Source organism: Aristolochia californica, unplaced genomic scaffold (assembly GCF_029961685.1).
Source record: "Aristolochia californica isolate CCGP_79_NKW_82.1479 unplaced genomic scaffold, dmAriCali1.0.hap1 SCAF_15, whole genome shotgun sequence".
Lineage (NCBI taxonomy): Eukaryota > Viridiplantae > Streptophyta > Magnoliopsida > Piperales > Aristolochiaceae > Aristolochia > Aristolochia californica.
The window spans coordinates 1,018,054-1,030,766 of record NW_027181826.1 but is presented as its reverse complement, the minus strand read 5'-3'; the positions used below and the strand labels follow the sequence as shown (position 1 = coordinate 1,030,766).

General features: G+C 34.6%; 2 protein-coding genes across 2 annotated transcripts; one reads left to right on the top strand and one right to left on the bottom strand.

The window, feature by feature from the left end:
• Nucleotides 1-271: 271 nt before the first annotated feature.
• Nucleotides 272-1,604, top strand: LOC137951747 (transcription termination factor MTEF1, chloroplastic-like). The gene has a single exon (XM_068798630.1). The coding sequence runs from the start codon at nt 290-292 to the stop codon at nt 1,121-1,123; it is 834 nt and encodes a 277-aa protein (XP_068654731.1). The 5' UTR covers nt 272-289; the 3' UTR covers nt 1,124-1,604.
• A 339-nt stretch (nt 1,605-1,943) lies between these two features.
• LOC137951748 (sulfite exporter TauE/SafE family protein 3-like) lies at nt 1,944-4,214 on the bottom strand. Its single transcript, XM_068798631.1, has 6 exons — nt 4,188-4,214; nt 3,193-3,359; nt 3,026-3,076; nt 2,388-2,529; nt 2,156-2,249; nt 1,944-2,079 (listed from the first exon to the last, which is right to left on the bottom strand). The coding sequence occupies exons 2-6, from the start codon at nt 3,241-3,243 to the stop codon at nt 1,944-1,946; spliced, it is 474 nt and encodes a 157-aa protein (XP_068654732.1). The 5' UTR covers nt 3,244-3,359; nt 4,188-4,214.
• Between the last annotated feature and the right edge of the window lie 8,499 nt (nt 4,215-12,713).

Genomic DNA, 12,713 nt, shown 5'->3' with positions numbered 1-12,713 from the left:
TAAAAAATTAAATTAAAAAAATATTATCATTGAACTTCGTTATCATAGAGTTAAAGACTTTGAGGCATATTAATACATAATAATTAGCTTAATAAACCTAAAAAACAAAGTAAGCACTTCCATTAATAATGTTTATTTTATTATCAAACAAATTTTTATGGTAATATAAAATTCTAGTAAAATTTTATTTTAAAAATAATATTTTTTTTATTACACGTGACTCGAAGAGCTTGCACCAGGTATTGATTATCCGATTCTTTCGATTCTGGTTTCGTCGTCGAAGAGGAAAATGCCACTCCGGTCTCTTCCTTCCCCGATCGTCTCTTCCTTCTCCGGCCAAATTCCTAAAACGAGCTATAATCTGCTTTCCTCTTCCCACCCTCCTCGTCTCCTCCGCTTTAAAATCTCTCGTGGCCAAAACCTCCGCTACCTGAGAAATCTGGGCATTATATCCGCCGACCCTGCCAAGAAGCCCCCCTCCCCGGAATCTGTTAATCGATTCCTCTACGTCGTGAATTTCCTCAAAACAAAAGGATTATATGAGACCCATTTTCCCCGTCTTTCCTTCCTCTGCCCTGGTATATTCCACTCGGACACCGACGACATAGAGTCCGTCTTCACCTTCTTGTCTCAGGAGCTGGGCGCGTCACCGGAAGAGTCAAGCGGGTTAATCTACCGGTGCCCGAAGATTCTTCTCAGCAGTGTGGACTTGTGCCTTCGGCCTACGCTCCACTTCCTTCAGGAAGTGGGGGTGAAGAAGCTCAACTCAGCGAACACTCTCAATGCTCATCTCCTCAACACCCGCGTCGAGAAGCTTGTGGAGAAGATATGGTTTTTGGAGAGTCTGGGGTTTTCGGAGCAGGAATCGACCAGGGTTTGTGCACGACTGCCTGCCATTTTTGGTTACAGTGTGGAGAACAATTTGACGCCCAAGTTTGAGTATTTGGTGATGGAGATGGAGCGTACTCTTGAGGAATTGAAAGCGTTTCCTCAGTACTTTGCATTTAGCCTGAAGAAACGGATAGTTCCCAGACATTTGCACTTGAAGGAAAGGGGAGTAAAGGTTCAATTGAATAGAATGTTGGTTTGGAGTGATCAACGGTTCTACGCAAAATGGAAGTGAGGAAGTTTTTCATTTACAATATCATAAGCATACCTGAGCTTAATTTTATAATAAAGTGATATTATAATAGGATGAGATCTTATGATATTGAAATCACAATGCAGCTAAATATTGATTATTTCCAAATGTAAACCAGTGCAAGAAACAGGGATTATGTACTAGCTGGAACAAGGTCATCCTGGACCATGAGATCCCACCATCTGGGTCCAAACTCTGTCATATGTATTGCATCAAAATTTGCAAGGTAGATTGTTTAAACTTTAGATCGTTTGCCACACAGTGAACATGAGGTGAAGGTTGTTGCTTTTCTGCTCTGCCTTTGTGGTTTGTTTTGAAGAACTGCAAAAAGGAAAGAAATAAAATAGGGGAATGGTTACTGGATGAGATACTGCTCACGGTAACCTCTGCCTGCTTAGACTACATTGAACACTTTCATTTCCATTTTGATTTGGAAAACTGATGTTCATAAGTTTTGTACAGAGGAAACTTCCTGTCCAGGATGGAAGCAAATTGCTGCAGGAAATCAACATACACTAAATAGACCTAATAATGTATCTAGATTCCCAACTACTTGGAGCAAAACAAGAAGAAACTGAATGACATTTACAGAGTATGGCAAATAGGAAGAGGGTTATGTTTTGGAACAGAGACTCTCGAATCCCATATGCTCTCTGTGTTTCACCTTCTCCACTATGTTTGCTATGCCTACCCCTCCTGCAACACAAGGCACTCATAGAATGAGCTCTTTTTCCACAAAAATTCTTTAAATGCTAACCTCATCTGAGACCAGTCACAAGAATGTTTACCTAAACTGATTGCACTAACAAATATGGTTCAAGCCAGGATAAAGATGATCAATGATGCCCGCCCAAGCAGGACCACAAGCTTCCTCACAATGTGCTGGCCGACAAGTGCTGCGATTGTGGCAATCATCATGAAATAGAAAGCTGCAGTCACTGGTAGTTTTCTTTTTTGAGAATGAGCTTTTGAGATTGTAAGCAAATGTACAGCTAATAATGTATTGATATTAACCATATGGAATGGGGAACCGATTCAAAAGGTAATTCTGCACGACTGACATGGATGCTGAGAATGTCATAGCAAAGGTTGATGTTGCACTTGCAACCTGTAAAGAATTTTTCATATTGAATTCCAATGATTTTGCAATCTGAAGGAGAGCAGACCTGATGTGGAGAACTCCCTACTCAGAAAAAAGGGTCCTAAAATGAGCCTCCTCCAAGCCCGAGTAGACCTCCAACTATACCTGCCAATATTCCCAACCAACAATATAGAAAAAGTTGATGCACTTTCCAGTTCACGTCTTGCTTTCCATCGGATGCAATAGTCCTCTTTCCAGTGTATAAACAGATGCCTTTATAGAGAGTTACAGAAAGGGCGATCGGTACCTGAAAATCAGATGAATTTTAAAAGACAAAGATGCTTGACCTCGGCTAGTGCAAAGTTCATGGCAGTTCACTAATAACATTAGTTGATGTTCAGAGCCTCATGAGATATAGAGTTGCAGATCAGAGGCCAAGAATCAAGGCTGAAAGAATCTTTTAGGATTGACAAGGCATGCGAGTTATATTCAGAGCCTTACAGGTAGTGATTTGTGATCATTAATTTTAACTTTCTGGAAGATTGTAAGAACTAAAAACCATTGACAGCAAAGTGTAGAGCAAATATACTATTCTTTCTCAGATAGATAGCTTGGTTTTCTGGAATAAAATGTCAAAATTGGAAATCAAGATCAATCATTGTCCAACTCTGACCATGACCCTATTGTTTTTTATATGGTTTTAACAGAAATGAGGTGAATATGATCTAATTAAATAGAGGAACTGTCACTTTTGACATAATTAGAATGCAAAAAAGAAATGGTGTTATAGGTGGAAGTTATACCTGCAGTGAGTTCAGAATCCAGTACTCTATAGAGCAAGTTTTTGCGTAAGTCTGTTTTTGTATCAAGGAAAGAAAAACTTGACTGGTTAGTTTCCAGATTGAGAAATCTCAAAATTGTTGAGAGTCTAAGAAGCTAATATATACTTTTACTCATAGAAACAGCTGACCTTAACTATCTGAATGGTGAGGAATGCTATCCAAACCAGTACAAGCAGCATAAGATCTCTCCAGTGAACATTTTCTATCTGTGAGACCTCTTCGTTTGATCTAAGCTTCAGTTGCCCATTAGAACTTGGACCACCAGGAAGTGGGTTGTATCCAAGTGTTGGACCATCTGAAACCCAATGAAGTTCAGTTATTAGAATGATACTTTCTGTAATTTATCTCTCTTCCCAAGCTATGGATGTAACAAGAATATATGCATAACTGCCAAGTACAAAATGTAGAAGTTCATGTTAAAACTGATGTTGGATATCATCCTTTGTGCAGACTTGTGATTTTGAAGAGGAAACAGTTGTTCTGCATCCATTTCCTTTTCAGATTTTACAAAATGAAAACAAGTCCAGTCCAAATCAGAACTTGACAGGCAGTTTAAGCAGTAGCATTACTGTGAAGTTGCAAAGACTGTTTATTTTCTGAGTTTTATTTGGCAAATGATCTCAAATTGTTTGATGTGCTCACAGAAATCTGAGTTTTTTGCAATATGTATAGTAATCTAATTCTCAAAATGAAGTTGCATAGGATCAGTCATAGGAAACTCGAGTTCAGCCAACGAATATTTGAGTAAAAACATCTTATTGATTACATGATCCATGGCAAGATATTCAACCTAAAACAGAAAATCAATGATTATGACGCGATCAACAAAAAACACAGATACGCATTATAAGCAAACCCATGACAAAGCCGTGAAAGAAATTATAACAAGAAACCATACAAATAAAGCGCCTCGTTCATCCGTAATTTCGAATTCTAACACCATATCTCAGACGAGCAAAAAGAAACCAATCGTAGAAACCACTGCGCTAAAATGCTCGAACCTTTTTAGAAAATAACAATAAGTAAATCTACGAGGACTGGCCGGTCGATATAAATATCTCAACACTAATAAATAAAACAAATAACACAAAGAAAATCAAAATAATCGTTCGGTAGATCGTACAAGAAGACACTAAGGAGGAGATGCAAGGTGGTCTACCGAAGAGCACCGGCAACGGGTGGAGGAGAAGAGCGAAATGCCGAGCGGAGCCTTGAAGCTGTCTAAAAGGTTTGGGCGGGAAAAAATACGGCTGGCTCGAGGGGCCGGAACAATCCCAGTGGGCAGGACCCAGTAAGCGCGCAAGTGCTCTGTTTGCTCGGCTCCCGAAATATTAAAAAAGGATTAATTCCACTAACTGTTGAAATTATTAATTTGACCCATCGACATTCCCGCCAAAAAAGTAAAGTGGCAAAATCCCTAAAAAGCCCTTATAAAAACAAAGTTTTTTTAACCAAATTTTATTTTCATATAAAAATCGATATAATATCAAGAATTCATTAAAAAAATTCTTTAAAATATCAAGAACCGACATCAATATAATTTTTATTCAATTTCTCACCTTTAAAAATACTCTAATATTTACAATATTTTTATTTATCATTGAATATACATATAAATTATTTATATGGTAGAAAGTAATTTGTTGGAAGATAGGCCCCAGCCCATACAACCAAGGAAGGTCCATATATTTAAGAGTATTATAAGATAAGTCACACCACCAAGGAAAACCCACAAGATGGGCCCAAACACATAAGAAGTAGGACCCACCATGATTACCACAAGCTGGCATCCTTATCACATAAGTTGGAAAATCAAGAAGGACTCACAAAGGCATCTTTATCTTATGGTCACGTCCTAGAATAGTTATAGTTTGAGTTATGTTTGTGTTTTATCTATATTGAGTTATTTAATTATGTTATGACTTATTTTTACGTGTTAGAGTTTAGGTGTAATTGGGACAAAGGTAATTTTATTATAATTGGACTCTACTAACTTCCTCTATTATAAATAGAGGTTCATGTATTCTGATTATAATAAGTCCACGAAGTATTTCTCTTTTTCATAAATTCAACATGGTATCAGAGCAGGTTCTGTGAGTTGACTTGGTCAACCCACAAAGATAATGAAATCATTTTCTCTAAACCCTAAACCCTAGTTTAGGTTCATAGTTATTTTTTTCAGTCCATACACCTATAGTTTACTTTGCATTTTTCAACTCTATACTAAGATTTTCATATTGCAAATTATATATTGACGGAAAGATATTTGAGTCTACTTTCCAAAGAAAAATGATTTTTCCAATTGGAGTTATCTACAAAGAGAAATCGATATTTGAATGAGCGAAGGTCAAATTGCGAAAGAGGTTCGAGTAGCAACAGAAAACTTCAACTTCCGAGGTAGTTTATGCTATCAAGAACGAGACGTTGTATAGAGATATATATCAAAAAAAATATTTGTAAATCTATTCTCTTAAATATTTAACCAATTTTCAATCGGATTTATCTACAAAGAGAAATCAACATTTGAAGCAGCGAAGGTCAGATTGAAAAAAATATTCGAGCAGCAGTAGAAAGCTTCAACTACTGAGGTATTTTATGCTATCAAGAACGAGACTTTATATAGAGAATTATATATCAAAATAAGTATTTGTAAGTCTATTTTCTTACCTATTCAACCAATTCTCTATCTGAGTTTTTTATAAGGTGATATTGATATTGGAAGAGTCAATGATCATGCTAGAAAAAATAGGAGAAACAGTGCTTAGGCTTAGTTCGGCCAGATGACAGAGACCAAATCTATCAGATTATTTATCTTCTGATAATTATATTTTATGAAAAGAAGTTATACTTGGATGAAATTTATTTAAGTCTAGTTTCAAAAGGAGGAAATTTATGTTAATTTGATCTATATTTAAAGATATATTCGCATTGGAAGAATCAAAGGTCATACTGGTATTCTGTTTTATTGAAAAATCCGAATTTATGCCCTTTGTTTTGTGTCACTGTTTGAGTTGCTATATCAGGAAAATATCTCACTTTTCCCTGGTTGAAGGGTTTATTACTATATCTATGTCAATCGGACTTATTGATGCATCTATGATATTTGGTTCAAGCTGGGATCACTGCCATTACCTCCCAGCTTGAGGGGGAGAAGTACAAAAAAGATATATTTTATTCCATATGTTGTGGATAAGTTTATGTGACCAAAATATTCAAGAAATGAGGAACACAAAAAATGAAGCTTATGCATCTAAGAAAAAATATTTATATCAGATTATGATTATTTAATGGGTTCTTTTACAAGGTTTATTATTTTGGTTCATGTTATATAAATTAGAAGATGGGCGTGTTACATTATAGTTGTTGTTATTATGTCTCTTTGGATGAAACATTATTATTAAAGAAGAGGTGGCCTTAATACCTTTTCTCATACCATAATTTATTAGACTCTAAAAAATATCACGATTGAGACACCCTGAGAGTCGGTGCCTGGATTGGGACGCCATGATAAATTTAACTTTAAAAAATATCACGGTTGGGATACCATGTGAGTCAGTCTTCCCCCCCCCCCCCCCCCCCCCCCCCCCCTCTTAATGGTTTTTATTACTCCTACCACTTGAAAGTCGTTGTCCTATGGAAGGACACTTCAGAGCAATGCCGACAGACACACTACCTATAGAAGACAGAGTATGGAGCAATGTCTTACTGGCTAGGAGTAATTTTTACTCTCATTTATATTATGTTAGCAGAGCCTCATGGAATGACGCAACAGCGTGAGGGGGAGTGTTGGAAGATGAAGACATATTAGAAGATGTACCATTTTATACAAAAAGATTTAATACATCATTTGCAGCAAGTTGGGAGTTCATGTTGTTCTCTCACCCCCCAGCTTGAGGGAGAGTATTGGAAGATAGGCCCAAGCCCACACGACCAGGGAAAGTCCACATATCTAAGAGTATTATAAGATAAACCACACGACCAAAGAAGGCCCACAAGATGGGCCCAAGCACATAAGAAGTAGGACCCACTACGATTACCACAAGCTAACATCCTTATCACATAAGTTGGAGGATCAAGAAGACTCACAAACGCATCTTTATCTTATGGTCACGTCCTAGAAAAGTTATAGTTTAAGTTATGTTTGTCTTTTATTTATATTGAATTATTTAATTATGTTAGGAGTTATTTTTAAGTGTCAGAGTTTAGGTGTAATTGGGACAAAAGTAGTTTTATTATAATTGGAATCTACTACCTTCCTCTATTATAAATAGAGGTTCATGTACTCTGATTATAATAAGTTAATCAAGTTAATCAAGTATTTCTCTTTTTCATAAATTCAACAATCTTAAAAATAATAATCTGTAAATTAAATGAAAATGCCCTTAAGTGTTTGCATATTAAAAATTCGTTACATTTTCTAAATATTTAAATATTTAATTTACAAATAAATATATAAATTATATTATTTTACTACCCTTTTAAGAATAAAAGTTCTTATTTGTATATAATTTATAAGCATTACTAAAAATATTTAAGGCTTTCAATGACATTATAAAATTGATTAATAATAATCTATAATTTAAATGAAAATGCCCTTAAGTGTTTGCATATTCAAAAATGCCTTAAATTTTCTAAATATTTAAATATTTAATTTATAAACATATATTATATTATTTTACTACCCTTTTAAAAATAAAAATTCTCATATTTAAGTCATTTATAAGCATTAATAAAAATATTTAAGGCTTTTTAGTAACATTATAAAACTGATCAATAGGATTTTTATAAATAAAAATTTGAAGTTTTTTACTTTGTTTCGATGAGCTTGTTTAAGAATTTAGAACATCTAATTCAATCACATGCGAGAAGGGTAGGGTTGGAATTTGCCAAAACAAATAACTGTGCCTTTTAATAACTATTTTGTGAAACTACTACTTATTATTAATTAATTTATTTATTTTTATTAGCATTTCTCCAACACAACTGGAGGTGTTCAAATTCAGATTGGGAAGGTAAAGAAACATCAATGAAAAATGAAAAAGTCTTAGATATCAATTAAAATACAAAGCCTTTTCAACACCTTTCTCCTTGAATCCACACTTCTCATAAAATCCCATGTTCTTCTTGTCGCAATTAAGAATGACTTTATAACAGCCAACTGATTTGGCATGTTCAAATAAGAACTGTATGATCTTCTGCCCTAGATGCTTCCCCCGAACACTGGAATCTACAACGATATCCTCAATGCGGCCCACCTTTCCACTGTCAGTTAATTTCTTTTTGCTCAAGAGGCTACCAGTTGCAATGATCTTCTGCGAGTGGTTTTCTTCGATGACACAGATAATGTGATCATCACCGTAGGAGCTGATGTCTTCAAACCTGGTAGCGAAGTGAGCGTCAGAAATGGAATCGCAGAGGGTGAGTTGCTTTAGTAAATCGACATAACCCTTGTCCTTGTCAGAGAGTTGGAGGCGACGGATAAGGTAGGACTCTTCCGCGGTTGAACCTGTCTGTGTATGCTCTTTCTCCATCTCTGCAAGATATCTCATTAAATCATATTATTATTGAGACTTCAAGCTATCAAAAATGCATAACAAACCTAATAAATTGAAATGTCTCTGTTAAATTGAAGGGAACCACCAATAGGGTTTCCGTCACCTAGACAAAAAAAATACAATTTTCATTTGAGTTTATTGAGGTTTTTAAGACCATGACATTGTCGACAGCTAAGTGGCAGTAAAAAAATCTTCTTTTTTTTTGTTTATAAGAAACAGTTCCTATAAATACAAACCAACGAAGGCCACTGTTACTCTTGTGCACGACCATCCTCAAACAGCTTGAACATAGTCAAATTTTATTTATTAGGAAGAGACTAATGCCACTGCAAATTCATCACTAAGGAATGAAACTCTAATGAAAATGTGAATTTCAAGTCAGACCTCCTGTATCTGTTTTAGGATAGAGAATGGACACTAAAATCAAATGTTGGACACACAACTGAAGCAAAAAGTCAATACAAACGCAATAGAACAAAATCTAAGAGAAGAATAAGCACAACCAGTAAACGGTTTCACCCGCAATACGAGAAAACTGATATAAGAAGAATAGAGATCAACTTGAGTCGATTACAAGACTAAAAAAAAATACTCTAAAAGAAGACAATAATATTTCAGATAATAATTACCTGAGACATATATTTCAAGACATAAGATTTACTACTAATCCATAACTCTCAATTTTTGTCATAAAACAATAGTCAAAGGTCTCATCCAACACAAGAATAACAACCTAACCATTCCACATTTCCAATTTCCTTTTATACATTATCATTAAGCACTTAACATGGAGATTATAAAACCGATAGAACCAAGGCGTGATAATATTCCTTGACAAAGGTATAATATATAAATAAACTCATAAAAAACAATGCATGATCCATGCCTCCGGAACCAAATCGAAAGGTACTCATACTGTTGTCCAAATATTAAAATCACACAACATATCCTGATTGGTAATTTATTTATTTCAGTAATAAGATTTAGCATATAAACCTACTAATTTAACTCATAACTGCAATATATAATAACTGATTCAGTAACAATCAATTAGAAAGGTATCAGCCTTTGTCTAATCACTCATTCTCACCTTAATTAAAAATCCAATCATTCGTAAACAAACCTACTAAAGAAAAAACCCACAATAGTAATTATAACACATGTAATTGCATATACATTTTCACATCGATGGCACCAACTCATTTATATGGCTATCATAAATACAAGAATCTTAGAGTAAGATTACTAGCTTTACTATCTCACATTTAACCCCTTTGAAGGAGTGATCTACCATAAGGCATGTACATAAGAGAATTTCAACAGCGAAAAATAAATCATTCTATCAATTTTCAAAGTAATCTCTAACTCAACAAAGTAGGGTAGAACAACATCATTCACAAGTCCTACATCAAAATGCTTATCCATTTTTATAGCATACATTTGCAACTAATGACAACACTGAAAACACATATATTACATGACAAACAGCCAGTGTGCATTAGACCTATTTTCCATCTCCATTGCGAGACCTTCTAATAGTGTATGGTTTAGACTATCTCCAAAAATTTATCCATCCACCAACATTACTTGCTCCATCTTTTTGTTGACTCACATGAACAATAATCTAATACAAACATCCAATAGGCTGATATGCAACATTTTCAATGATCTATCATAACAAGCTAACAAATTTAGGTTTTAGCTATAATCATGTTGACATCCACACAACCAAAATCCTCCCTTTAGGTTGAGTATTATTCTACGGGGTAAAGTCTCATTTACTTTAGAAAGCATAAAAGCTAATTCTCCTGGACTTCATTCATAATTTTTCAAAACATACATTCTTTCTTGAAGCTTTTGCCGAGATTTCTCAACAAAAGAAAACTCTGATGTTTCGTCAACACCCTTGTATGATAATACAAAAATCAGGGAGCAGAGCTCCATTACAATGTAGGTAGGCTCCTCATGTTCCTCCACACTAGTACAAGGCAAATTAACAAAATTATTGTGATTGCATATCCTTGCTAATGTAAAATTATCATATAAATGCCAAGAGATTCAAGCTCACAGCGACGCATTACGTTTCCTCAACTACTGCTCTGAATTCCGGAACTTCAAAATTGCAGAAAATGCCCCAAATGTAGTTTTAAACATGGAAATTTTGGAAAAATATTTATTTAAAAAATTAATTAAGAAAATACCAATCTTTAAAATGTATTCGTCAAAATACCCAATTTTCACAGGGTTAAAATACCCAATTTGTTCTTCTGGTTTTCTGACTTCTCTCTCCGGAAACTCGACTCTGACAAGAAATCCGTAAAAAAAAAAAAAAAAGGAGATTGAGTTCTGTTGTGGCGAACCGGGTGCCCTTGTTGACGAAATCGAGCGATTTCTGGGCGACTTCGAAACCAGAGGGCGTGTAGATATGATAAATATCGGGTTGGGCTGAGGAGCGGAGGTCGAAGAAGTTGTCCGTCACTCCCGTCGGCGAGGAAGAAGTTCGGAGGAAGAAATCGAAGAGGAAGATCGGAGAGGAAGAAATTGAAGAGGAAAACGAAGAATAAGAAGATGAAATCGAATAAAAAACCAAAACTTACCAAACGGAGCAGATTGAAGTCGACTTCCTTCCTTCCCCGTTTTCGCAAAATCTCCGCTGCCGAATCCGGAATCCCGACTTTCCATATTCTGGTTCGATGCCACCCATAACCGTATCATATAGGGATCGAGCCGTTTAACAAATAAAAAGTATTATTTAATTAAATAATAACATAATAAATTTTAAATTTGCTAATATGTGAAAAAATAAACCTAACACGCCAAATTAGTTTTTTTTCCTGGGAAAGTATTTCTTAGATAGAAATAAGTTTCCGATAAACTATCTAACTGAAATTTTTTATTTTAAACTATTTCAGACTCGAGGCTTTTCCGATTGGGATATATCATTGGTATATACTATTGAAGGTTGTTAGTTTGATGGACTAATTATTCGGACTAATGTAGATTGTTATTTGATTTATCACGTAATTGGGGAAATCAATAAGGACTCACAAATGCATCTTTATCTTATTGTCACGTCCTATAAGAGTTCTAGTTTGAGTTATGTTTGTCTTTTATTTATATCGAGTTCTTTAATTATGCTAAAACTTATCTTTCAGGGTTAGAGTTTGGATGTGATCGAGACAAAGATAGTTTTATTGTAATTAGACTATTTTACCTTCTCTATTATAAATAAAGTTTCATGTACTCTTATTATAATAAGTCAATGAAGTTTTTTTCTTTTCTCTAAATTCAACAATAGAGGAGTCAAAGACTTTGTAATAGGGCATATTAATACATAATAATTAGCTTAATAGACCTAAAAGAAAGAGTACACACTTCCATCGATAATATTTATTCCAACGTCAAACAATAATATTACATGTTGAGAGACTAATGCCCATAATTCTCAGGTAGCGAAGGTTTTGGCCATGAGAGATTTTAAAGCGGAGGAGATGAGGAGGGTGGGAAGAGGAAAGCAAATTAGAGCTCATTTTAGGAATTTGGCTGGAGAAGGAAGAGATCGGAGTGGCATTTTCCTCTTCGACAAAGAAACCAGAAACGAAAGAATCGGATACTCAATACCTGGTGCAAGGTCTTCGCGTCACATGTCATAAAAAAATGTTATTTTTTTGCTTGAGTTAATATTACTATATAAAAATAAAAATAAAACCCAATATACACTTAAATATTTTTAATCACTCACTTTTCCTTTAAATTATTTTATTTTTAATATAAACACAGATACACGAGTAAGACCAGGCCAAACCAGCTTGCAAATAGTTGAAACTTTTCCTCTTTAGTTGGTTGATAGTTAGTCTTATTTACCTCAAACCTCAAAGACAATTGACCGTTCAACCCTTTTGAGGTAAATAAGACTAACTATCAACCAACTAAAGAGGAAAAGTTTCAATTATTTACAAGCCGTTTTGGCTTGGTCTTACCCGTGTATCTGTGTTTATATTAAAAATAAAATAATTTAAAGGAAAAATGAGTGGTTAAAAAATATTTTAAGTGTATATTGGGTTTTTTTATTTTTTTTATAGTAATATAAAATC

Coding starts and splice junctions, on each gene's coding strand:
- LOC137951747 (XM_068798630.1), top strand. CDS start 290: ATGCCACTCCGGTCTCTTCCTTCCCCGATCGTCTCTTCCTTCTCCGGC.
- LOC137951748 (XM_068798631.1), bottom strand. CDS start 3,243: ATGCTGCTTGTACTGGTTTGGATAGCATTCCTCACCATTCAGATAGTT. Junction 2,530..3,025: donor GGATTCTGAACTCACTGCAG/GTATAACTTCCA, acceptor TCTGATTTTCAG/GTACCGATCGCCCTTTCTGT. Junction 2,250..2,387: donor TTGGTTGGGAATATTGGCAG/GTATAGTTGGAG, acceptor AATTCTTTACAG/GTTGCAAGTGCAACATCAAC.